We start from the raw sequence: 27,037 nt of genomic DNA on the forward strand, positions 1-27,037 counted from the left end.
TTTCCAGTTTCATCCGTGTCCCTACAAAGGTTATGAACTCATCATTTTTTATGGCTGCATAGTATTCCATGGTGTATATGTGCCACATTTTCTTAATCCAGTCTATCATTGTTGGACATTTGGGTTGGTTCCAAGTCTTTGCTATTGTGAATAGTGCCGCAATAAACATACGTGTGCATGTGTTTTTATAGCAGCATGATTTATAGTCCTTTGGGTATATACCCAGTAATGGGATGGCTGGGTCAAATGGTATTTCTAGTTCTAGATCCCTGAGGAATCGCCACACTGACTTCCACAATGGTTGAATTAGTTTACAGTCCCACCAACAGTGTAAAAGTGTTTCTATTTCTCCACATCCTCTCCAGCACCTGTTGTTTCCTGACTTTTTAATGAGGGCCATTCTAACTGGTGTGAGATGGTATCTCATTGTGGTTTTGATTTGCATTTCTCTGATGGCCAGTGATGATGAGCATTTTTGCATGTGTTTTTTGGCTGCATAAATGTCTTCTTTTGAGAAGTGTCTGTTCATGTCCTTCGCCCACTTTTTGATGGGGTTGTTTGTTTTTTTCTTGTAAATTTGTTTGAGTTCATTGTAGATTCTGGATATTAGCCCTTTGTCAGATGAGTAGGTTGCAAAAATTTTCTCCCATTCTGTAGGTTGCCTGTTCACTCTGATGGTAGTTTCTTTTGCTGTGCAGAAGCTCTTTAGTTTAATTAGATCCCATTTGTCAATTTTGGCTTTTGTTGCCATTGCCTTTGGTGTTTTAGACATGAAGTCCTTGCCTATGCCTATGTCCTGAATGGTATTGCCTAGGTTTTCTTGTAGGATTTTAATGGTTTTAGGTCTAACATTTAAGTCTTTAATCTATCTCGAATTCTTTTTTGTATAAGGTGTAAGGAAGGGGTCCAGTTTCAGCTTTCTACATATGGCTAGCCAGTTTTCCCAGCACCATTTATTAAATAGGGAATCCTTTCCCCATTTCTTGTTTTTGTCAGGTTTGTGAAAGATCAGATAGTTGTAGATATGTGGCATTATTTCTGAGGGCTCTGTTCTGTTCCATTGATCTATGTCTGTTGTGGTACCAGTACCATGCTGTTTTGGTTACTGTAGCCTTGTAGTATAGTTTGAAGTCAGGTAGCGTGATACCTCCAGCTTTCTTCTTTTGGCTTAGGATTGACTTGGCGATGTGGGCTCTTTTTTGGTTCTATATGAACTTTAAAGTAGTTTTTTCCAATTCTGTGAAGAAAGTCACTGGTAGCTTGATGGGGATGGCATTGAATCTATAAATTACCTTGGGCAGTATGGCCATTTTCACGATATTGATTCTTCCAACCCATGAGCATAGAATGTTCTTCCGTTTGTTTGTATCCTCTTTTATTTCATTGAGCAGTGGTTTGTAGTTCTCCTTGAAGAGGTCCTTCACATCCCTTGTAAGTTGGATTCCTAGGTATTTTATTCTCTTTGAAGCAATTGTGAATGGGAGTTCACTCATGATTTGGCTCTCTGTTTGTCTGTTATTGGTGTACAAGAATGCTTGTGATTTTTGTACATTGATTTTGTATCCTGAGACTTTGCTGAAGTTGCTAATCAGCTTAAGGAGATTTTGGGCTGAGACAATGGGGTTTTCTAGATATACAATCATGTCATCTGCAAACAGGGACAATTTGACTTCCTCTTTTCCTAATTGAATACCCTTTACTTCCTTCTCCTGCCTGATTGCCCTGACCAGAACTTCTAGCACTATGTTGAATAGGAGTGGTGAGACAGTGCATCCATGTCTTGTGCCAGTTTTCAAAGGGAATGCTTCCAGTTTTTGCCCATTCAGTATGATATTGGCTGTGGGTTTGTCATAGATAGCTTTTATTATTTTGAGATACGTCCCATCAATACCTAATTTATTGAGAGTTTTTAGCATGAAGGGTTGTTGAATTTTGTCAAAGGCCTTTTCTGCATCTATTGAGATAATCATGTGGTTTTTGTCTTTGGTTCTGTTTATATGCTGGATTACATTTATTGATTTGCGTATGTTGAACCAGCCTTGCATCCCAGGGATGAAGCCCACTTGATCATGGTGTATAAGCTTTTTGATGTGCTGCTGGATTCGGTTTGCCAGTATTTTATTGAGGATTTTTGCATCAATGTTCATCAAGGATATTGGTCTGAAATTCTCTTTTTTCGTTGTGTGTCTGCCAGGCTTTGGTATCAGGACGATGCTGGCCTCATAAAATATGTTAGGGAGGATTCCCTCTTTTTCTATTGATTGGAATAGTTTCAGAAGGAATGGTACCAGTTCCTCCTTGTACCTCTGGTAGAATTCGGCTGTGAATCCATCAGGTCCTTGACTCTTTTTGGTTCGTAAGCTATTGATTATTGCCACAGTTTCAGAGCCTGTTATCTAACATATATTTGTAAGATTTATTGAAAAGAAATTCAATGCTATTTGAAATTTTAAAATCCTGTGGGAGTTAAAATTCTGACCTTGATTAGCTTAAGCATCTCTAATAGTAGTTTCTACAATTAGAATCTGGCAAGGAGAAAAAAAATCAGTGGATAAGAGGAAGGACACTTGGGGAGCCTGAGGCAGGTGGATCATGAGGTCAGGAGATAGAGACCATCCTGGCTAACACGGTGAAACCCCGTCTCCACTAAAAAATACAAAAAAAATTAGCCAGGTGCGGCGGCGGGCGCCCGCAGGCCCAGCTACTTGGGAGGCTGAGGCAGGAGAATGGCATGAACCTGGGAGGTGGAGCTTGCAGTGAGCCAAGATGGTGCCACCACACTCCAGCCTGAGAGACAGAGTGAGACTGCGTCTCAAAAAAAACAAAAACAAAAACAAAAAAAACAAAAGAGGAAGGACACAAGGATATTTTCATATGCTTATAAATTGGCTATGTCACCGCTTTAAGTTGGTTTAATATGTTGGTTTAAAATTCAGTCTTCTTCTGTTTTGAATTATTTCTTGCCTACCTCTAGAAATAAGCCAGGATTCCTTGAACTAGAACTGAAACTAGAAGTTCATTATTAGCCTCTGTTAGTTGTTTGGCTAGTAATTGCATGATTAGACTAACAGTTTAAGTCATCAAGGCAGATTAATCACTTGTGAATAAGTAATTGTTTTTGTAGATATGACTGTGGGAAAAACAGACCATTGGTAAAATGGAATCCTTAAAATACAGTTAATCCTTAATTAGCCATGTTCATAAAAAAGGAAAAGATCCAAGAGGTATTTCAGCAATAACCTGTATATGTTATTAACATGCATTTATATGTTTTTAGAGCAGGTTTTCTTCTATAATTAAAATATTTAAGGCTAACCTGAAAATTACTTTACATTCTCTGAGTTTTTACCAATTAATGACAGTGATGTCATCCAAAAATACTCTGGGTGTTGAAGGTCAGTCTAGAAAGAACTCTTTTACTGCAGTTGATTGACTAAGTAAGTAAGGAAGCCGCATCTGAACACTTGAGAACCCTCTTCAAGCAGGAAAAAATGCAACAGAACAACAGCTACCAAAAAAAAAAAAAAGAAAAGGTGCAAAAGTCCCAACTGTGTCAGAGAGTCTTTGTATCACAGAGTGGTAATTATTTCGTTGCATATGTAAAATATTTGTTGCATTAAGTCATGAAGATTCCCAAACCATGTAATATGAAATCTATATTGAGAAAGGATGAAACTGTATGTTGGAAGGTTAGCTGCTTCCTTTCCCCAAGAGTTTTCCTCAGGGTCATCCCCAAAATGTGCAGGGCCTCAGGTAAATATTTTTTGTGGGTCCTCTGTCTGTATAAACAATTTGATTTAAAAAGTGTTACAAAGTTTATTCTTCAGAATAATGAAGTGGAGCTACTTACACACTGGTTTATTGTCCAATCATTGCTTATAATGATTCCTCATATCAGCCGGTAGATTGGCATTGTATCTTCTGGTTCTTTATTGTCAAATGTGTGGTTCCTGGCTAATTTCGTATCTTCCACCATGTGAGAAACAGGTAGCAATGCTGTTATTATTCACAATGCAATGGCTTTTTAGATTCTGTTTGTACTGAAACAGTATAGATCTTCTTGCCTCTGCAGTTCTCTAATACCATTTATTTAATGCTGGTTCCATCATTACTCATGAGGCTGCATCATTCATCATGTCACCCATGACTACTGGTTTCTCATGACTGTCTCAAAGGCTGTTACTACGCTTTGCTGATGATGACCACAAATGCAAATCTCATCCAGCATATGCAGAAAAATGTGAACGATAAATCGTTTTCTGGTTATGTAAAATTTACTGTATAGAATTTTACAGCATGTAAACTTAGAATATTGTATTTTCCAGTATGTCTTCTCCTGAATGCTTTAGGTAGTGGCCACTGTATTCCTACAATGTGATCTCTTTTAGTGCTGGCTGTACGTTTGCCTTCCACCACTTCTACCAGTGGGGAAAATAAGTGAGGGACCTACAGAGGATAAGAAGAGTGGTCCCATTTGCACAAGAAATGTCCATCCCTTGTCTAGCATGGCTCAAGACCAGCCTGGCACAGTACGACATCAACACATGATGTAAGGCAAGAGAGGAAATGGATCTGAAGAGTCACGGGGGTAAAGGAGAGCAAAGATTTTGAAAGCTCTTGGTGCAGGTGGGCAAGGCCACCCCAAAGCCTGACCCATGGTGTAGAGCCTGTGGAGGAAGTAGAATGACAGTTCTAGGTAGAGGATACCTTGTGCCATCCTGGTTCCTCCATACACTGGAGGTGGCACCACAGTCTAAAGAGCTATTATACCCACTCACGTGTGTGGCTCAAGCCCAGGGATTGGCAGAGTCCTGAGTTGTTCTGTGTCCCTCCAAATTCAGGGTCACTGTCACCCTAAGTCAGCATGTCAGCACTATTCCAGAGGCCCAATTTTATACAATCTTTCACAGTCTCATATAAAAACTATTCTCCTGGACAGCAGTGCTTTCCTCCTAGAGGTTCTTTGGGGAATTTGATTTACCTTATGCATGAGGCAGAGAATAATTTAATTTTTTTTTGAGCGACAGGGTCTTGCTCTGTCACCCAGGCTGGAATGCAGTGGCACAAACATAGCTCAGTATAGTCTCGAACTCTTGGGCTTAAACAATCGTCCTGACTCAGCCTTGAGAAGCTAGGACTACAGGCACATGCCACCATACCCAGCTAATTTTTTAATTTTTTGTAGAGATGGGACCTTGCTATGTTTTCCAGTCTGGTCTCAAACTCCTGGCCTCAAGTGATCCTCCTGCTTTAGTCTCCCAAAGTGCTGGGATTACAGGCATGAACTACTATGACTGGCCCGGGTAGAGGCTTAGTGAGTGCTCTGTAGAGGAGAAATGGAGACGTAGGTCCTGATCTAGTCTGAGACTTCCTGACCAAATAGCAGAGGGGCTGGTCCCAGGCACCAGATGGGGACTTAGAACATTTCTTGGAAGGTGCTTTAAGGCATGGTTCTCCCTGAGGTGCAGGACCAGGTCAGTGTTCCTGCTTACCTGGATCAAAGGATGGTACTGGATCTCCTCTCAGCTTCTTTGTTTTGCTTCATCACTAACAATTGCCTCATACAATCTTGAGGTTTGTTCTTAAATTGTTGCCTAGTTACTACTAAGTGCCCTCCTTGATGTCCCAGTAGGTAATCTTCAGAGATGTGCTTTCAGGGTCTCTCTGCAGCAGAGGTGAGGAAGTTTAAGATTTTGAGAGCAAATTACCACGTTCTTCAAGAATTAACATAAATTCATATGCGTTAGCATTATATGTAATAGTTCATCTCCACTTCAGAACAGTGGACTGATCTCTGAAGAGAAACTTTCAGCTCATGGACTCTTCACACAGAGAAACAGCTCACAGAAATGGGGCCATTATTATTGCTTACTGTGTTTTCACTTAAATTGATGAAAGCAGAGCAACTTGTCACTTCAGTAGAAAAAAATAGAAAATGTGAGTTTTGTGGAAGCTTCAGGAGTCACAAGTTATGACTAGCAATGTAAATCTATTTTTTAGTGTCTAGTCCCGTTCAAAGAACAATGAAAGGTAGTGGAAGTCTCTTTGTCTTTTTGTGCTTAGAAGAAATAGATATGAAAAATTGGTATTCTAAAGTCATAGATCAAACATTGTAGTTTAAGAATTTTAGAATGACAATAATTAGAAAGAAATACATCTTTTATGGAAAAAGTAATACTTTTTATTTCTTTGGTGTTGCTGGGGAGAAAAGATGTGGTAATGTTCAGAGGGTAGAACTTTCTTCCTGCTCTGAAGCATAGATGAACTCCAGACTTCAGTTTTAACTTTAGTCTAATCCCTTCTGCTTTTCTGTTTTCTTTTTCTTATTCTTTATCTTCTCTTTTGTGGTGACATTTCTTCACAGGTAAGGACATACTGTTAAAAGCCTTTTGTGTCTAAAGGGATCACTTCCTTCAGAAGTTGTTATTTAAATTTGCCTTAGCGGAAAATTAGTTGACTCTATTCCAAAATAGAGACTCTTGGACTCGTCTGTTCTAAGAGAAGAAGGTGTTTCAGGTAGAACAATGGGTCTGATGCAAACTCTGTCCATAAATTCGAAAAGGAAATAATAAATAATTTGTCTCTGTTTTAGGGATGATTCATTGCTGATCTCTTTGCTTATTCTTATGTAACTATTAAAGAAATAAAAAGCTACTCTTATGCGTAATGAATAATGCTGATCCACATTTGTCACTAAGGAAGGAGCTCCAAGCAAGATTAAAAGAGAAAAGCAATTTGACTCCTTTTATTTAAATTCAAAGAGGAGATACAGAGACACATTTGCATTTTTTATATATCTATATATTTTTTTCTGGAAAGATGTGTAATAAAACTGTTGACCATGATTATCACTGCAGTGTGGGGTTGGGAGAAGTGGGATAGGAGTAGCTTGTTTATATCCTGTTTAATACCTTTCTGCAGTATTTCAATTTCCTTACTCTGTTTCTTTATGTGGTAGGCAAAATTCTCAAACGGCTCCCAAGATTTCCTGCCTCCTCAGTGGACATGCCCTATGTAATCCCCAGGTCTGTGACTATGATGGGTTTTACTCTTGTGATTTAATGATGTTGTGTGGCACTATGTACTTTAAGAGGGATGATCCAAGTGGGCCTGACCCAATCACAGGAGCCCTTTAATGGCAGAGGGTTTTCTCTAGCTGGTGGAAGCAGATGATGAAGAAGTCAGACATTTAAAGCATGAGATGGACTGGACTTGCCATTGCTGGCTTGAAGATGGAGGGCACTACACGGTGGGGAATATGGGCAGCCTCTAGGAGTTGAGAGCAGTCTCTAGCTGACAGCCAGCAAGGGAATGGCGACCCATTCCTATTACTGCTGGGAACTGAGTTCTGCCAACAAGAATGAGCTTGGAAGTGAATTTTCCCAGATCCTCCAGACAAGAACTCAGTCCAACTGACACCTTGATCTCAGCCTTTAGCTACTCTGAGCAGAGAACTCAGATTGGGAAATTTATTATTTTCCAGTTATTTCTTATTTCCCACACTGGATTTCTGGCCTGCCAAATTGTGGGCTAAAAAATGAGTGCTGTTTAATGTCACTACATTTGTGGTAATTTGTTACACAACAATAGAAAACTACTATTACACTTTGGGAGGCCGACGCGGGCAGATCAGCTGAGGTAAGCAGTTCAAGGCCAGCCTGACCAATATGGAGAAACCTGGTCTCTACTAAAAATACAAAATTAGCTGGGCGTGGTGGGGCATGCCTGTAATCTCAGCTACTTGGGAGGCTGAGGCAGGAGAATCGCTTGAACCCGGAGGTTGTGGAAGCTTCAGAAGTCACAAATTATGACTAGCAATGTAAATCTATTTTTTTGAATGTTGCAGTGAGCCGAGGTTGCGCCATTGCCCTCCAGCCTGGGCAATAAGAGCGAAACTCTGTCTAAAAAAAAAAAAAAAAAGAAGAAGAAGAAAGAAAACTACTATTAGTTTTCCATAATATTTTAATGTAAGAAAGTAAATAATTACAGTAGGAATTATCTGGACAGTGAGATTATGGGTCATTTTTTCCCTGCTTAATATTTTTTAAAATAAATAAAAAACCTTAATAAATATAATAAAGAAAACCAAGGATGAGTTGTTATTGTAAGGAGAATATGCCCTCTTTCAAAGTTGGATATAAAGTTACTATACCTAAAGGGAGCCATATTTTCTCATTGATTTCCATTTTATGTTTTCATTTATACATTCCTACCTCATCCTATAACATTATAAATTAGCAATGTGACTTCATGAGAGAAAATTTCCTTAAAACCAAAAAGCAAACCAATTCGAAAACTTTCATCAAGAGAGTGACTAAGCAAGCAGTTCATTGAGGGACACTAGGACTATAGGATGGAAAAGGCATGTCAGTTTGCTTTTGCCAGTAAACCCAGCCCTTCTCACAGGTCTTGGCATACTGTCTGCTTTAACACTTATTTGTCAGTTAAAACGAATGTACTTGTTGCCAAACACATTTCATTTTAAAGACTCTATAAGGTTTCATTTTAAAGACTCTATAGGGTTCCTTCCACTCAGGGCTTCTCTTCCACCATTTTGTTTCCTGCTTTAGAGGCAGAAACTCGTATTCCTGTGTGATTGTATCATTAAGTCCAAACAACTTGGCTTCCACAGCTGAGTCACAGCTTAGCTTCCTGCCAGCTCTATCCTGGACATTTATGGTATCTGCTATGGTCTAAATGTTTATGTCCTCCCCTACTCCCTGCCAAATCCATTTGTTGACAACAAATCCCCAGTATGATGGTATTAGGATGGGTGGTCTTTGGGAGGTGATTAGATCATGGGGGCTCAGTCCTCCTAAACGGGATTCGTGCCTTGATAAAAGATGCCCTAGAGAGCTGCCTTGTCATTTCCACCATGTGAAGATGCAGTGAGAAAGTACCCTCTTTGATCCAGAAATTGGTGCTGTCACCAGACACTGAATCTGCTGGTGCCTTGATCTTGGAATTTCCAGCCTCCAGAATTGTGAGAAATACATTTCTGTTGCTTATAATCCATCCAGTTTATAATATTTTTATTACAGCAGCCTGAAAGGACTAAGACAATAACTTACAAAGCTAAGCTACAGTATCTCCATTTAACCATCTTGGGTGACTCTTTTACAAATTGTTTGTTTCCTATTGCTTTGCTACTATAAGTTTAAATTCTCTATATACAGGATTCTCAGCACTTTCACCTTCCTCAAAGATGGGGGATTTATAGATGGCAAAGACAATTCTTATTCCTCTGTTTTATCTACATACCCAGCACAGGGCCTGGCACATATAGCTGCCCAATAAATGTAATAAATGTTAATAAAACAAAATGAATATCTGTATTGGGGAAATGTTTTTTGAAGATAAAAACACCCTGCAGTTACTGGAAAATTTAGGCCAACTTCTTTTATTTAATCATTTAAAAGTCTAGCTATGAGATAGTTGGGAAGGACATTTTAGTCTCATAATAAAAAGAGTGATGGCAGAAAGAAAAAAAGAAAACGCTAAAGATTGTAGTGAAATTACAGCCAATGGGCATCAGTTTCCCTTTCTCTGGTTGATTTCAGGGGCAATCTCACAAGCTAAGAAACTGCTTTTCTCCATCCATCCTGGCAGGGAGGCCTTCCTTTTATTATGTAGGTAGGTAAAATTATGGATTTAAAGTCCCCAGGAAATTCGACTTTTCAAATAAGGGCACATTCACTGGAATATGCTGCCTTTCCCTGCATGCCGTTAGGGTCATAGAGACAATTAACATGCAGTGGACCTAAGAGAACACAGCTAATCCTCGTGCTTCCTTAGATCTTCAAGTGGTTGCCAACATAAAAAGTTTCTCCTTAACAGAGGACATCTTGACCCTTGTGCTAAATCTGTATCAGTTTTTTTTTTTTCCCCAACTCTGAGCTCTGAAGGCTCAATTTAGCATCCAAAGAAATTGAGCTGTGTCCTTTCTCTTTTGTACGTCATTACCAACAATAAAGAGTTGAAGAAGAACTGGAGTGTTGGCTGGCAATTTTGTGATGATACATGACAGAGCAGAATACAGCCTTGCTTTTTGTCAACTACAGGGCCTCAGGTTATTGACAAGAATAGGTATTTTTCAACTGGAACACAGAAATGGGATGGTAACTTCATATGCTCAGCTTACCAAGAACACCAATCCCTTTGACACCTAGGGGCTGTGCAGGTGGCTAGCAATGTTGATAATAAGGGGTGGTGCTTTTCCGTTAGAGACCATACAACCACCCTCCAATGTGATTGACTACTTCTCCTTACGCAGCATTAACAGCAATCTTTTCATAAATTCAGGAAGTGGCAAGAGGGAAACTTCTTGTAAGTACTGGCAAGGGTGTTTTTGCATTTTATATCCCCCTAAGAAGGCTTCTGTGTTTTTGCCTAAGGCAAATCCAATCCTGTCACTAACTTTCTCTTATTGTGTTTATGCCTCCAGGAGGGGAAGAAGCACCCAAGAGCCTTCATCTCTGTAGACCAGGAGTCCGAAATGGCTGGTCTATGCCTGGGCCACATCCAGCCAGCAGGCATTTATGTTTGGCTTGCATAACGTTTAAAATGATTTGAATCAGTTGCCAAAAACTAAAAGCCAGGAGATTTTCATGTAAAAAGAAATCTAAATTTTGGCTCATCTTAAAAGAGGCCTATGTTTTGGACCGGGAAGTCGTGGGACCCCATTTCTCACACAGCAAGTGGAACTGGGTAGTGATCGCCAGTTTACCACACGCAGGGTGGCTCCTAGAACGTACCTTCCCTGTGTGAGAATTAGAAAGAAGCACTGCCTCTGCACAGGTGGATTATAAGCGTGCCCCATTGGACAGGACACGGCCCATGTGTAGTAGCTTTGCCACAATTGCCACCATCTCCTTGAGCCAGTTTACTCATATCTGAGCTTTCAGGTATTTGAGTTTGTGACCCCTGCCAAAGCCTTTGGAGGAAGTAGCTGCCTGCAGCACACATCTTGATGAAAGAGGGCTGGCCTAGGGGGCTTTCTTTGATTGCTTGCACGCAGAGATGGAGACACCAGCATTTGTTTGACTTAGCTCCTGTGTTTTTCTGAGAACACAGCTGGATAATTTTGCAGGAATTATATTCATAGGCTAGGTCTCTGTATCCTCATGATTCACTCTACTTCCTGAACTTCCACAATCCCCCACCCCTGGCCACATGCTGATTTGCCATTTGTTCCTTTTTTCAGCTTATGAGAGGAAGTGTCCAGGGAGAATATAGCAAGTTCTCTCCTATGACACAGGGATTTAACTCCTTTAACTTAAAGAGTTTGAGGCAGACTTCATGAACCATTTTTGAATGAGCTGACTCTAGTATCTATCTCTGTTGACAGCTTGCTCTTATTATACCCTTCCCCAAAGTGAACCCTGCAGCTACTGACAATGGATGAGGCCAAGGAGCTAAGGAGCCCCTCTGTGGCCTCAGCATACCTGAATAATAGTCTCTCTGTGGCTCTCCAAAAACAGTGAGGTTTTTTTTTTTAGCACTGGAATGACATCAAAATCATTTACAAAGTGCAGTGTAAGTGATGCTGTATAAGGGGTGGTAAAATGAAGTTAATATTATACCATTTGAGAGCTTATAAACTGACTTATAATTAAGCAGAGTTGTAGGATAATTAAATGTCTGTTTTGGTAGTGTCATGGATTTCAGATTGGAACTGAACACTGGCCTTGACACTAGTTATTTGAACTGGACGAATCATTCAATTCTGTGACCCTTAATAGAAAAGTAGTTAAATTATAACATGAAGGGAGAGATCTTAGAGTAGTTAAGAACGCAGGGGTCCTTTCTCCACTCCATCTTACTAGTTGGATTCAGTAAACTTCAAAATTCTCTACTCTTAAAATGGAGGTAAAAATCATACCTTCCAAATAGCATTTTATATGATTAAATGAGATAATGCTTGTATCTAACATGTGATAGGTACACAGTATTGCTGGCATTGGAGTGCTCAGCTGGTATAAAGTAGGTTGTCAAAAATATTGGTTTCTTCCCTCCTTCTTGGGTCTCACTGCTTTGGTGCTAAAAATTTTAGCAAATGGGGGAACTGAAGATTGCTTTGCTCAATAAATATTTAACAAATTGCTTTTTACAGTGAAAAGTGTATATATGTATGAAAATCAAGCTGCTTAGTTTAAAGGTGTGACTTCTTAACTAGGGCAGTTTATGTGGAGGGTTAAAAATAATTTTAGAGTTTCAAATACTGCAGGATAATGTAGTGGTTGAAACAAAAATAAGAAAATATCTTTAATAATGCAAGTTACTGCCTGTTCCCTTTAGGAATGAGTTCCCAGCTACAGAAGTCTTTATCTAGACACCCAGATCAAGCAGAATACAAAGGTCACAATGCCAATTTCATCTGAAACTTGTTTTGCAGTGCTTGAGTCTTAGTTTTTAGGAAAAGACTTGTGGTTGCTATGGAACTGTTAATAATGATTGCTGCCTGTGCCTCAATTCTTCATACTCCCAATCTTCAATATAAAATCACTTAGATTTGGGCTCCAGGGCAGTAAACAAACCTTTGAGCAGGAATTAACTGGACTTGGGCATTAGTGTCTTAATGTAGGAAATGACTTTCATTATAACCTTTACTTATACTGGCAGTTGGGCTATGTTGAGGTTTCCTAATAGTGGGCTTAATCGCATGAGTGTCAAACTTTGCTCTTCTGGGTGAGCACTGCTAAAAGCAGAAACATTTTGGGTTTTCATCAGACAATAAATATCAGAAGTCCTTGTTTTGTACAGAACTAGTCTTAGTGAGGGTCTTTTGTTTTCACATTTAAAAAGAACCAGTAATTCAGCCACATACTGGATTCCTAAGCAGAAAGAAGAAAATACTCCTGTTGAAATACGTATCTATTTACTTTTAAATCTCACAGAAAAATGACTTCTTTTTTGCTATATTTCTGTGAGATTTGTGACCCATGTAATAGATGCTTCTTACTCCTGAATTATGTTTGTAAGATATGGATCTCAGTCCTTATTAACGTATAACTGATCTTTGGGGAAAACTAATCCAGTTCTTGAGCTCCAGGCATAGAAAGTTAGGGATGCGTTGTTGGATGGATGGGGAGAAGACATATCTAATTTGGGGACGTTGCTGCCTCACCAGTTTGCAAATAACTCAAGAATAATACGGAATAAATCGCTTAAATTTCCACAACTGTTTCTCTCTCTAATCCCTACAGTGTGTGATTTTCAACAATTATCTGGCCTTATTCTCTGTTTTATTGCTTAGGCTTTTAATGCTTCAAATGTGGAACACAGAATAAATGTGATTGCCAGCGAAACTTTAAAAAAATGCTCAAGTGCAGTTTTCAGCTGACATACAGCTAGTTTATAGGAACAAATGAAAAACACATTTTGAAAAGGAAATGTAAACATTACATTAGGTCTGGGTCCCCCAACTTCTCAGCTGCAGGAAGTAACAACAACTCCATAAAGGTTAAACAGGCTTGCTTTGGGCCCTGAGTAAAATTAAGTCTCCTACCAACTCTATGGCACTGCAGAAGACAAAGGATTATCTGTGTGAATAAATTGAATTTACAGGTCAATACATTCATGTTTGCAGGACTATTTAAGGTATTAGAAGTTCTGATATAATACAAGAAAAATGCAGATGTAACTATCAAACTCATCAAGCGGCTGCAATAAATTCAGATACTCTCCAGGGCTGGCAAGGTGATGTCAAAAAAGTTAAACTTGAGGAATGAGACTTAGATTTCTAAATGAGATTGGTTGGGGGAAGCAGAGTTAATAGGGGAAATCAAGACCGAAACAATCAACATTACTGCTACGTTTGGAGGAGAGTTTAAAAATCAATTCTTTCTGCTTGTTCTAAAACTGTTCTGCCAAAACAACTGACATTGTTACATGCTTTTTATTTTTTGGTTTATTTAATCTTCTTTAACACAGCCATTGTTGGTTCAACAATCCAATATTTGAGGTTACATTATTGCAAAAATAAGAACATAGCTGAATAGGTTATGCCATCAATACGTTTGTTAATCCTATCCCTTTTATTTATTAAAGACAAAGCATAGTTTGTTAATATTGTCTTGGATTAACTCTATTTGTAAGGTTACTTATAGTGGTGCATACTAAAGGCAGGGGATTTGCTCCTGGGCCAATTGTCTTTAAACTATAATTTAAGAAATCATTAGCATTTTGTAATTAAAAACAGATGAAGCAATATTTTAGTACAATGTTAGGCGGCAGTTAAAATTACCCTGTCTGAATATACGTGTACATATACATAAAACACTAGCATGCTTTAAGAAGTTAAGAAACATTAATATTCTGTGAAATTACTATATAAATAAAATCCAATCTGGAATGAAATTCCCATTATGTACAAAAAAGAAAAAATAGAATCTTTCACTTCCAAAACCTATAGATTTTAGCATCTTATAAGCCTAGATCACATCATATGGAATGTAAGGGTTAGTTTAAATTTGAAGAGCATTAAAGAATAGTATAAGTTTCCACAAAACAGTATATATTAATTGTATTTTGAAGATTTATATTCGTTCCAATGTTAACAACATCCTTTTGAACTTCCTTAAAGAAATATTTGTAATGTCGTTTATTTATTAAGAAATACAGCTTTAACACTATAAAATGTTTATTATTTAAAAATATTAGAAAATAAAAATATTTTGAAGATGACATGTTATTCCAGGATATATGAACTTCTTTAGTATTGTTATTTAAAGAGTGAAATAGTTAAGCTACTATTGTAAATATTTTACTTTCAAGCACATACATTTTTTTCTCTGTTTTCATTCTTTTCGGCATTCTTTGTTTCCTGTTTCTCTCATTTTCCAAATTTTCTTTCTTATTTTTTGAACAGTCCTGACTTTACTACGTATCTTACATTAGCTGACTTTTATAATCTCTTCATTTTTCCTTCGTTTGCAATAAAACAATGGTTTCTATTAAGTAAACAACCAACTGAGCATCTCTTTTTACCTTTTGTAGATGTTTTCTTCTTAAAACATATAGTTACATGTTTAGCTTACATATTTATGTATATTATATATAAACACTTAAAGAATAATAATTAGATTCACAGAGTATGGTGGAAATGGAATATATTACTGGTACACTATTCAGCAAGCTTATGGAATGACAAAAAAGAATGAATCACTTTTCATAACTAGTATCTTAATTATCCTCTGTTTTTTTCTGACTAAGGCAAATAGATGATTAGCATTTTTCAACTGCTCAGTTTCTTCTTCAATCTTGGAGACATTCTACAGAGATAGAACCTAACAGCAAATTAAAAGTGGAGTCCGTGACAGGTCGCTTTCATGGTAAAGCCTGGTCTCGTGTGTCTTACTATGACTATGTGGTCAATGATTACTGCCTGGACAGGAACGCAGGAGTAGGTGGGTCGTGCTAGAGATGTGCAGGAGTTTGTTCTTCAGCCCTGGCTGCCCGCTTGAGCACAGCACAGGATGGCACAGTGGCTCTAAGCTCAGGAGGTCTGGTGCACCTGGAGCACGGCGGGCTGCACGGGGTCCTCATCGGAGCGCTCCGCCTCCTCGGGTGTTAGCGCATAGCTACCCTCATAGCGCACCTTCTGTGCCTGTTCCAGGGCCACCGACTCCTCCTCTTCATCTTCCACAATAGTCAAGTCGATGTTGCTGTCCATCCCCGAGTTACTCCCCCTGGAGGTCGCCTTCTCAGCAGCCTCCTCTGCAATTTCCCCTTCCACCAGGGCGCTGGCGAGGGACGCTTCGGAAAGAGCCTCTGCAAAGGACTCCTCTTCCTGGTCATTTGGCATCTGCTCACTGCTAGGCAGGTCTTCTGACTTGGTCTCATTTTCTGCATGGCTTTCTCCCTCTCGGACTTTCTTCCGCCCGAAAGTGAGGGGAGAAACCTTGAAGGGGGAGGTTTTTCCTGAGGATATTTTCTGGTGATTTGACGTGAGAGATTTCTTAATCTTCTCTCTCCTCTCTACAGATACGATCTTTGTCCCCAGCTTGTTCATCTTTTTCTCGATGTTCTGGCGAGAAAATGCTTTCTTAAGGCTATCCACTTTCTTGAGGCTGGATCTTTTTATTTTCTCTGCCCTACTTTCTTCCACCTTTTCCTCGGCACTGTCTTCCAGGGCCTCCTCATCGTGGGGCAAATCATCATCTGACGAGAGGTCTACGGTGTGCAGAGTTTCCTCCAGGGATTTGTTTTCATCCGGAAGCTCCTCCTTCCCTTCCACGGCACCGGAAACAGGCTCTTTCACAAACACACTGGCAGGGATCTCATTTTCCTCCTGAAAAGACAGACAATGTAGGTTTCATGTTAATAACATATTTCACAAAGAGTCCTGAGCTGCTGTAATACGTGTGTCTGTTTTGGGGACACGGTGGTGATAGAAAACAAATGTTTGTGGCTTGAGTTTTCTAGAATAGGAAGAGTTAATTCTAAACTCGTCAAGTCATTCTCTTTAGGCTGGATAAGGCCAAGGGCAGCCTGTTGGGAATATCAGGAGGACAACCGGCAGAAACTCTATCAGTGACAGGCAGAGGGGAAGTGGGCAGTGACTGAGATAGACCAGGAAGCTGCTTAGATAACGGAGCTAAAGAACGTTACTGTGCTGTGAACCCAGAGGCCCTCTCTCTCCTATCCTCTTTTGAGGTCAAAGGGCTTGGGCCTGCCAAAATCCCACTGCAGAAGAGCCTGAAGATCAAGTTGGCAGATAAAAGATAGGGCAAGGGTGAGAACTGATAAGTCTTCAAGTACCAGACACACATAAAGCCTTGACTGGGTTCCCTCTCCAACTAGGAGTCAGAAGTAAAGGTAGGGCCAGCCTTAGTATCTGTTCAAAGGTGCACACTAATTTTGCTGAGGACATCATTTTAGAGTGAGAGAAGCAAGGACTAGGCTTCCTGGGGGTACACTCAGGAAGCCTGCTGGTTTAGAATATCCTTTGGGGAGTTAATAAGGGGAGGTGAGATCTTAGGGTTATTTTTAGAGTAGTGAGGGGAAATTATGCTGCCAGCCATAGTTTATCAATTCTCTAGCGTTACACAGAGCTTCTTTGGGCAAGAATACTTTGGCCCTCACTTCCAGCGAAGAGTGAGGAGAGAAGCACAGAAAGCTGCCCCCTTCACCGTTGCCAGCACTCTCCTCCAGCTGCCGGGCACAAAGGCAAAGATGGCTCCTCTTGGCTCTCAAGGAGCAGCACCTGAACACTCACCCCTAGAGTGGAAGGGGGATGGTGTTGCAACATTGCTCACTGGGGAGTTTTTGAATGCAGACAGACTCGGGTTACACAGCTAAAGAACTCTTGATTTTTAAATATTTTTCTTTGAATACTGGAAAAGGAGAGCCAGTCAGCAAAATGTCTTCACATCTTTTTTGAAAGAAATGGCACAGTAGTGAATGTGTGGCCAGAGGCCTGAGTCTCAGTCTTTGCTGTACTACTGAATAGCAGGACAGCTTTCAGCAAATAACTTAATCTCCTTGGGTCTCAGTTTCTTCCACATATGAACAAGAGATTTGACCTAGATTAGCAGCTTTCATACTGCACTCCCAGGGGCATCAGGGGTTCTGCTGGAATGCCAGAGGGGGGCAAGGCTTTAGACCCCCCTGCCACCTCTCCTGCAACCAGAGCCTCAGGATTGCCTGATTATATCTAAGGCTGTTCAGTAAACTTTCAGTTTGAAAAATAACTGGATTTAGTGGATTTTAAAGTCTACTTGGGACTTAAACGTCATGCAAAGTTTATGTTAATGGCAAGAACTTCCCTTCTTGTTTTGTAATTTTGATTGACTGAAAAGGTGAAAACGTGCTTTAAGAGTGTCACTTTATATTTGATACAAAGACTAAATAAAGTTTAGATATTATACGGAAACTTAAAAAAACCCTCTCCTTGTTAACAACTGAATAGTAGAATTATGATATTCCTTGAAAAATACAACCCTGTGTCTCCCCTTATATACACTATACAGAGTCCTTTCCATAAATTGGTTAGAAACAAAGGATAATGTCTTGTGTCGAGGCAAAAAGCAGAAAAGTCCAGTTAAATAGAATTCTCGTTAGAGTGACGATATCATATATTGTGTTTCCCAAAACTCTCTCCACACTCTGCCATTTTGAATGTCATGGAAAGTGTCCAGGCCATAGTAAAAGACAAAGTAAATAAATAAATAAAAGGAGCATGGGACTGCCACAAGCTATGTATAACATGGCCTTTTACAAGCATTGCTTTCCCGTGTTTCAAGGTGAGGTTGCCTCTAGTTCCCCGGAGTGTACTCCCCATGAGGGCAGGGATTTTTGTCTCTTGTCCATGCTGTGTCCCAGCACCTAGAGCTCAACAGCTGCTTGTTAAATGAGTGCACGTTGGGTGAGGTGGCTTTCTAATAAAGCCCTGAGAGTGGCTGGAATGGAGATTGCCCCTCTTTTGGGCAGGCTTGAGGACTATAAAAGAACAAGTTTAGCTCTGTGTCTAGAAGGAAGTTTGCTGACTGCTGGTGCCATTGGGAAATCAAGAGAACCTAAGTCCCAATGGGGGCAATGATCTCCATTTTTAAGGAAGGATTTTCTTCACAGTGGATGGGTGTTACTAAAAGAGGGTTAGACAACTGAAATAGCTAAGGCTTGGATGCTTAGTCTAGAAGCAAAATTACTTCTGGGGTTTGACAAGAGGGTTGAGAAGGTTTGACGGGAGTTGCTTACAGGAAAGGAAGAAACCAAGAGATCAGTGAAATGTCATTAAAAGTCCTCAGTGAGGAAAGCAGAAATTCAGGCAGAAAACTGTAAAAATAATCCTTGGCTACCAGAGAAGAGGTACATTTTTTATAGTATAATCTCTCAGGGTAATCAAAGGTAGTAAGTTGTATAATTCCCTTTCTTTAATCCCAACAAAAGGTAGGCATATTAACTGAACTTCTAAAGGAATTAAACTAATAATATTACAGTTTTTCCTTAAATATACATTTTATCATTACAAAAGCATAGTTGCTGTTGAGTTTTAGACTCTTTCGATTCTTTTATCATGTATCTTTTGAGGACAGCTTTGAGGAAAGTTATTATAAGGTGAATCATATATGATCTGTGGTAGATACACAGTGTGTATATGAATGGGTATTGAGGGAAGGTAGGAAACCCAATTGAACTCTTTTGTAAAATGCCAGGGAAATTATATGAGAGCTTTTTTGATGCCAGCTATAAAAATAAACCCAGCAGGAACAGAGATAATCCAGAATGAGTTGGATGTCTCTTTATGCAACTGGAAACAAGTGAGATATGTCTTCTTGGCTAACTGCTATGCTTCTGCTGTCAGTTTAATTACACAAACAGGATTTAATGTTCTGTATATTGAACAGCGTTTATTTTGTGGCTTCTGATGGCATCTACTCTGAAGGTAATCCCTTTCTTTTCACACAAAAATCTCTGAATGTCCAAGCACATGTAGCTCTTACATTTCCATAATGTTTGTTTGGAAGCAGAAAAATACTAATACTTTTCAAAATTTCTATTCTATAGTAAAACGTATCAGTGGTGTTTGACAGTGAAGTAACTCTTATGGTGGTAGAAACTCAGTCTAAACTTCAGATAATGGATGCTAGATAACTGCCCTCTCCTGAGGTGCCTAATCTCACCTGCACACATGCCCTGTGCTCAAGCTCCCCCACACACCTCGTGGAAACACTTGATATTTCATATGCCTATAAGCAAGGTGATGCTTCTGCCTTCAGCCTCTTGTTGTAAGGTTTCTGATTTGCTTTCTCTTACAGGTTGCAAGACTGATGACGATTTCAATTCTGTCACATCCTCAATTCTGTCACTGCTTCCCTGCCCTAGTTACTTATAGGTCTACTTAGAGTTCGTAGCTCCTGAAAATGGCACTAGGAATCCCTTGTGGGCTGCACTGCTTCCTTCGGTAGTTCTGCCCAGTAGAGGCTCCCAGGAGAGCTGATTATTTACCCTTTGTTTTCAAAAAGGTCCTCAGCTCCCCTGATGCAGGTGTTCCCGGTTCTGACCTTTCACAAGAACACTTAGGAGTTTTTCAAAGGAAGGGGAATAAAACAGCACACTTCAAACATATATGATTGATATGCTCACAGCATAAAAATGAATGGAAAGAACTGAAAAAGTAGCATTTCTCCTTGCACTTCAGCTTGTTTGCTGTTCATATCGATCCTAGTGAACTAATAGTCCTATTTGTATCAACACAGACAAACTTGCTAACATGCTGGACACTTCTTGGTTTGAAGCTCATGGAAGCAAATCTTCTGTGTACATATCTAAATACCTAGATATGCACACTTTAACAGAAAAGAAGACTCTATGACTCTCCTTAGAAAGGAAATCATAGTAAGTCACTTAAAAGCTTGAATAAGGAGAGAAAAAACAACAGTTTGCTTTCCTGTCACTAACTCATCATTCCTGCTGGTAGAAGAAAATAACAAAGGATGTCATATTCCCACTGGGATGCGGTAGCATCCTGGAGGGATATGAAGACCATAAATTTGTGTCCATGGAATGTTTTATCCAATAATCTCTAAATACTAGTTATTAAAATGAAATTGTGCCCACCTGACATTCTGATTTATAGGTCTCTTTTACACATTGATGGTTTTCTCTGATTTGTGTTTCTGAGGTATGGATTGCCAAGTGGATACAGTCATTGATTAGAACTGCACCCCTAAGGCAGCTGTCGGTGGAATCAGCAAGTCATAAGAATAAAATGCATTAGTTATAATCCCTGAGCAGTCTTTCACATGCTGGAGGATTTAAAAGTTTCATTATTTTTCAGTGTTATCAAGGGTTCAATTCTTCTTTAAGACACACTGGTTAGGTGTTCTTTGTTACAAATAAAAAACACAAACAAAACCAAACAAAAAAACCAAATCACACTGAATTATTTAAAAGCTGATGTAGAAAACCCAGTAAACATGAACTTTACCAAGGCGGGATTATAGTGTTTGTTTTTACTCCTTTTGCAATTCAATTCTATAATCTCTATTATTAATAATAAAATGAAACCTTGCTAGTCACTGTTTCTTAGGGCCTCTGTTTCTTTGACACAAAATGAAATTAAACTGCACGATTATTAAGGTGCTTTCCAGCTCTAACATATTTGATTCTGTGATGTTAACATAAACCCCATAAAAAGAATTAACAAATTACAGAGTTGATTCCATAGTGTACTGATACCAAATGTGTTTTGTTTTATGTAAGAATCAAAACTATAGGACCTGAGTGGCATTGGAGAACATTTTTCATTCATTCAATTCAAACAGATATAGATTACAAAGCAGTGGAAGGGGCAGCATTTATTTGGAAGGGCTGCATCTGAAAGAGTCTAGTTTGTTTTACATAAGAGTATGCAATGATTCTTTCTAAAAAATACCAACAATAATCAGTTATTCACTTAAAGTGCCTGGGGCAGTGCTCGCATCCAATAAATGTAAATAATAACAATAAGAAATAATATTTTATCTCATAAAGTAAAAGGGCACTGGATGAGTAACACATCAAAACTAATATCCCATATGGGGACATTGTAGCCTGATAGAAACATGGCGACTTGTCATATAAAGGCGTCTTTTATTACCTATATCCTCATTTCTTCCAGGTCTGTACTAACGTAATAATCTTCAAAGCAGTGACTTTGGATAAAGTACAGACTTTTTAAAAATCAATTTAAAAATGGTCTGAAGATGTTACACTTTTAGTGTCTTTCTAAAATTCTGACCTTATCAAAGGAACCCACAGGATGAAGATTTGAACACATTTATAGGCTCCATTCTCCAGAAATGTATCCACCACAAATAGCTAACCTTTCTACTTTTTTCACCCAATTTCCCAATTTTATGTGGATGAAAGTGTAAGCTGTCCAAGAGTACTCTCATTTTGTTCCCTGGATTTGAAATAATCTCCCAACTGCTTTTTCAAATAATCATTACTAGAACCTTAAGAGGACGTTAAGAGGCTACTGCATCCTCAGGGCCAGTTACCTGTGAAATTCCAGTCTCTTAAATCAAAAGAGAAAATTTCCTCATAAGTGTAGAGTCACTGATTTTCTGTACAAATTCTATTTTTTCTTTTAGTAAATGATCGCCGTGCTTAGAAGCAAAGTCTCAGTCTTTCTCTAGCATTTGCTTTTTGATCAGCAATGCCTATGAGTCTTATTTTATTTATGCTGGGTCATGTCACAGTATTTTGAATTCAAATATTGATCTGAAGCTATTACAAAAAAGTTTAAAAGAGAAAACTGCTGAATTTAACTAGAATTTTAAAATTTATTTTATTGCTGAAAGAGAGTTGAATGTTTCTTCAGTTTTAGACACTACTGGTTATAATTTAAAGTAATTGCTAAGAAATTAGATGCTTAACAGCTACAACAATGTTGTAACACTTAGTACAGACTTAAATAAATAATGACATGTTTTAAGTAGGACAAATTAAGGACAAAGTTTGGAATTTTAAAAATGCAATTATGGCCAGGCATGGTGGCTCACGCCTGTAATCCCAGCACTTTGGGAGACTGAGGCGGATGGATCACCTGATGTCAGGAGTTCAAGACCAGCCTGACCAACATGGTGAAATCCTGTCTCTGTTAAAAATACAAAAATGAGCTAGGCATGGTGGTGGGGACCTGTAATCCCAGCTACTTGGGAGGCTGAGGCAGGAGAATCGCTTGAACCCAGGAGGTGGAGGTTGTAGTGAGTTGAGATTCCACCATTGCACTGCAGCCTGGGCAACAGAGCAAGACTCCGTCTCAAAAAAAAAAAAAAAAAAAAAGTGTGTAAGTATCTTGAACCACTAACCAAAACAGACCTGTAGATTTCGGCGGGCTCGACAGGACTCCACAAACTAAAAATGTACTCTTCTCAACAGTACCGTACCAAATATGCTCAGGTCATGGGATAGATTTTCCTTTCTCACTCTCTTATTTTTACATAATTTTTTGTCTTAAACTAGAAACAGTAGATTTAATAAGGGGAAGTCTGGCACAGGGTTCAGATGGTCTGAAAATGACAAATTACCTAAAGACACTGAGTAACACCTGGTACATATTTACCCTCCACACTCTCCACAGGTCTAGGAAATAGTCCCCTTATGCTACACTGTGAAGATTATGCTGTGAGTGGAGGGTTCATTCAGAGTAGGTCTTTTGGGAAGAGTCCTTTGCTTTCATGGAGATGAGATATAATGTTGATTTCAACATGGCAGTAGTTATACAATACATGGTTCTCTGTGTGTAGTGGAGCTGTTTTAAGATCCTGGGTAAGGTGAGGTCAGTTTTTACCCAAGGACCACATTTCTAACCAAGCAAAAGTGTAGGCTTCTTTCCGAGCAAATGAATTTCAGATCCACTCAGTAATATCTTCTATTCATTGAGCACTTATACCATGCCAGTCCCTGCTAACTATTTTAAATGTTATTTCTTTCATTCCTCACTCTATGAGAGAGATAGGAGGGAAGAAACATTAGTGTTCAAGAGCACATGCTTTGAAATCAATTAAACATGAGTTTGAATCCCAGTTTCATCACTTGCTTACTAACTAGCTTCAGACAAGCCATAAACATTTTCGAATCTCAACATCCTCATCTGTAAATTCGGGATAAATGAGATAAGATGCTTACCAATGTATGCTGGGTTTATTAAGTGCTTGATTTTTTTTTGCTCTTATTAATATCATCAGTGTATAGATGAGGAAACAGGTTTGGAGAAGCTACAAACTGTGTCCAATATCACATATTTAGCAAGTGGTAGAACTAGGATTTGAACTACTGTTTGTGTGACTCCAAAATTTATCTTCTGAACTACTATACTGCACCACTCTCTAATACAAATTATTTTTTTATCCATTGGCATAATTACTACTCTGGGGAAACTGCTACTTTTAGAAGGAACAAGAGAGTCCACTGAGGGACTGTGCTTGCATTTGTTTTTTACAAAACAATCATCTAGCGATGCCTTGAGAGTTGAGAATTCTAATATCCTTTAGGCTAATAAAGGATCTTACACGGCTTAAGAAAGGTCCAGTCACTTGCCTCTAGTTTCCTGCCTCCTAAAATGCTCTTTAAAGGTGTCGTTGGGGATTGTTTTCTAAAGGGCCCAGAATGGAGTCCGAGCACATTGCTGTGGATATTCTTAGCTTCCAGTTTGGTCTTGGGCACCCCTGTTTCAGCTTTTACTCACTATATGGAGAATTTCTACCATTTCTGGCTGCAATTTCACACCTGTCAATTCAATGTGACAAAACAGGAGAACATGTCAGGCCCTCACAACAGCATATGCCTTTAAGTTCCCAAGCAGTTTTTTTTAATGTCAGATTTATAATTCTCCTGAATTTGTACTAGCATATCCTCTCCATCCCTCCCCCCAACATCTGCAGAACATCTGTGACAAAACAAAACAAAACAAAACAAAACCCAATCCTGACAAACTGTGACTTTCCTCTACAAGATAAATACTTTTTTCCTCCTCCTTAACTGAGGGATGGGACAAGAGATAATTTGCCTGATTCATACTGGAAGCAGGAAAATTTCCTTTGGTGTCTCAGACTTGAACAGGTCTGTACATGTTTGGTTTTGTTTGGAGATCAGTATTTAATTTAGAAATGCCTTGAGAGCTGAGATTTCTAATATCTCTTAGGCTAATAAAGTAAGGATCTCATATGGCTTAAGAAAGGCCCAGTTACGGTATCTCTTTTCAATTCATCTGGTGCATGAAAAGCTACTGCATTCGCATTAAAAGCTGGAAAGTTTTCAGCTGCAAAAGCCTGCAAGGTAGAAGAGGACATAGGCTCCCTAAACCTTTACAATACTCAAGTGCAATTTGAGGAGGACAAAAAAGCAGTGAGATGAGTCTTTCCTTTTATGGGGGTAGGAAGGCTTAGGTTCTAACTTGGCAGAGCAGATTCATTTTGAAAAAGAAGCCTCCCTCGGTTTAAATCCCAATTTCTAAATCTCTCTTGGGAGATGAAGGCTTTCCCTGTGTGCCTTTCACAATCAAACTGTTGGTTATAGCCTCTCCCCTCCATGGCTTTGAAATCCTCTCCTATTCATATGGTCACAACGAGACAGCCCTGGAGCGAGGATGGCAATCGCTTCCTGGGCTCTGTGCTGGCTGGATTCCACTGGGCGGAAGGGCTTCCAGCATTAGGCAGGGCTGCCCTGGGATTCACAAATGCCCACCACTTGGCGGAACAACAGCCCCACGCAATCTCCCTGTCCCCAGATAGCCTCTTGCTACATTAATTGCATCATTGATGCATTACAAAAAATTAAGTGGCCTTTTTATTCTAAGGCAACCGTTTGAGGGAGAAACATTTAAGACTAGCCTTTGTGACTATAACTGATAACACTCCTTTTATTTTACTTAAAAGTTGTGGTCTCTCTGAACAAGGAGAGGCATATCTAGTGTCTTTGTACTCTCTTTTTCTAGTGCATTTGCTAGAAAAGAACTCCACAAGATTGCTTCACCCAGAAAAAGTCTTAAAAGAACAAGGCTAACTCTAATGGAATCAATCCTCTATTTGATTGATCCCCAAAACATTGGTAGCCTTTGTATAAAGGGATAGTTTGACTTTTTGGTTAAAAAAACAACAAAATACCTCACATGATCACTTCATTTCCACAAAGGGTTAATGAACAACCACTGAATTAATTTGCCCTGTCCAGCTAACAGCTGCAGCCAGAGACCTAAGCTCCTAATGCAAAGAGACAAATGAATTTGACTAGGGTGCACGCACCTGCACATCTTCCCAACCTGTACAGAGTGCATCCAGGTGCTCCCTGACAAATGACCCAGGGCCTACTAAGCCCGCGGACGTCTTCTTTGGATTAGTCTGCAGTGACCTGGGAAATTCCCACCCCTGTGTGCAGATTTCATATTTGCTTGCTGCAGGCAGACAGGGGACAGTGCCTTGTATGTGTGATCCCTGACAGGCAGGACAAATGTAAAAATGGCTGTGAGAGCCAGGATGAGTGAGATCAAGAACGATGAGGAGTTCCAGCCCGCCTGTAAGGAGGCATAGGGGGCACTGACCTGGAAGATGAGCACTTTGAAATGGTTGCGTCGGAGGAGCTGGGCGTGGTTGTTCTCCAGCCGCTTCACCTGTGCGCACTGCCTGTCCATGCGCTCTTTGACCGCGCGCGTGTGGGCGCTGACCTTGCGGGACTTCTCCAGCAGCTTGCTCACCGTGTTGCTGGTGGAGGCCTGGTACTTGGAGAGCTTGGTGAGGTCATTCTGGATGCCCTTCACGGAGCCCTCCAAACTGATCTGTCGCTGCTCCATCTTGTGCTGGTTCTCCTGCACAGCGTCTAGCATGTTCACCAGCTTGTCCAGGAGCGTGAGTACCGTGACGGCGTTCACCTGCGCGTTGTCCCGGATGGCCTCCTCCGTGTTCCCCAGGTTCAGGCTGGGGCTCGGTGTGGAGGAAGGCATCGGGCTGGGGCTCAAGGGCTTTTCCTGCCGCATGTCAGACCCAGGGTGCTGGAACTTTTCGGCCTGTGCAGCGTCCTCTCCCATGGCTAGGCAGGTGGGAACGTTCTTTCTCTCTGGAAGCTGCTTATTGCTCGGGTGAGAAGTTGTGGTGGTGAGGGTGTAGGATGAGGCCCGCTGGTTGGAGCTCAGAGCACCACTCTCTAGGACTGGCAGAGGTTCAGACAGGCAACAACTGGCTATGCTGATCAGGGGAACTGCATTCCAGCTGCTCTTAAAGGCCCTACTCCACCCAGTGGGAGGAGAAGTTTACAGAACTGAGAACCACTCAGGGTTCAGTAGCATGCACACACTTCCTAACCGCGTTCTGGGCACAGGACACTTTGTTGCAGGTTTAGCTTTTCTTTCCTGCTCCCCTTCCCTTTCAATGTCATATTTCAATCATGACTTCATCAAGAGGCGGAGAAAAACATGCTCACTTGGCCCAGCTCCACAGCTTCCAATTGACTAAAGCTGGTAAACTTTTCTCTGGCTGCTACGCTACAGCTGCAACAGGGTGCCTGTTTCTTTTTCCTGGATACAAGTTATTGTAACGGAAAGTATTGTTTGCAT

The 27,037-nt window shown here is 39.9% G+C and overlaps 1 protein-coding gene across 1 annotated transcript; it reads right to left on the reverse strand.

The window, feature by feature from the left end:
- Positions 1–13,465: 13,465 nt before the first annotated feature.
- On the reverse strand, positions 13,466–26,698 carry CAVIN2 (caveolae associated protein 2). Its single transcript, XM_055290075.2, has 2 exons — positions 26,030–26,698; positions 13,466–16,291 (listed from the first exon to the last, which is right to left on the reverse strand). The coding sequence occupies exons 1-2, from the start codon at positions 26,510–26,512 to the stop codon at positions 15,497–15,499; spliced, it is 1,278 nt and encodes a 425-aa protein (XP_055146050.1). The 5' UTR covers positions 26,513–26,698; the 3' UTR covers positions 13,466–15,496.
- Positions 26,699–27,037: the final 339 nt, after the last annotated feature.

The sequence above is a fragment of the Symphalangus syndactylus genome, chromosome 8 (genome assembly GCF_028878055.3).
Source record: "Symphalangus syndactylus isolate Jambi chromosome 8, NHGRI_mSymSyn1-v2.1_pri, whole genome shotgun sequence".
NCBI classification, from domain to species: Eukaryota; Metazoa; Chordata; class Mammalia; order Primates; family Hylobatidae; genus Symphalangus; species Symphalangus syndactylus.

Excerpts from the sequence above, each read along its gene's own strand:
- CAVIN2 (XM_055290075.2), bottom strand. The coding sequence starts at position 26,512 with ATGGGAGAGGACGCTGCACAGGCCGAAAAGTTCCAGCACCCTGGGTCT. Across the intron at positions 16,292-26,029 it reads TCAAAGTGCTCATCTTCCAG|GAGGAAAATGAGATCCCTGC; the intron begins GTCAGTGCCCCC and ends CTGTCTTTTCAG.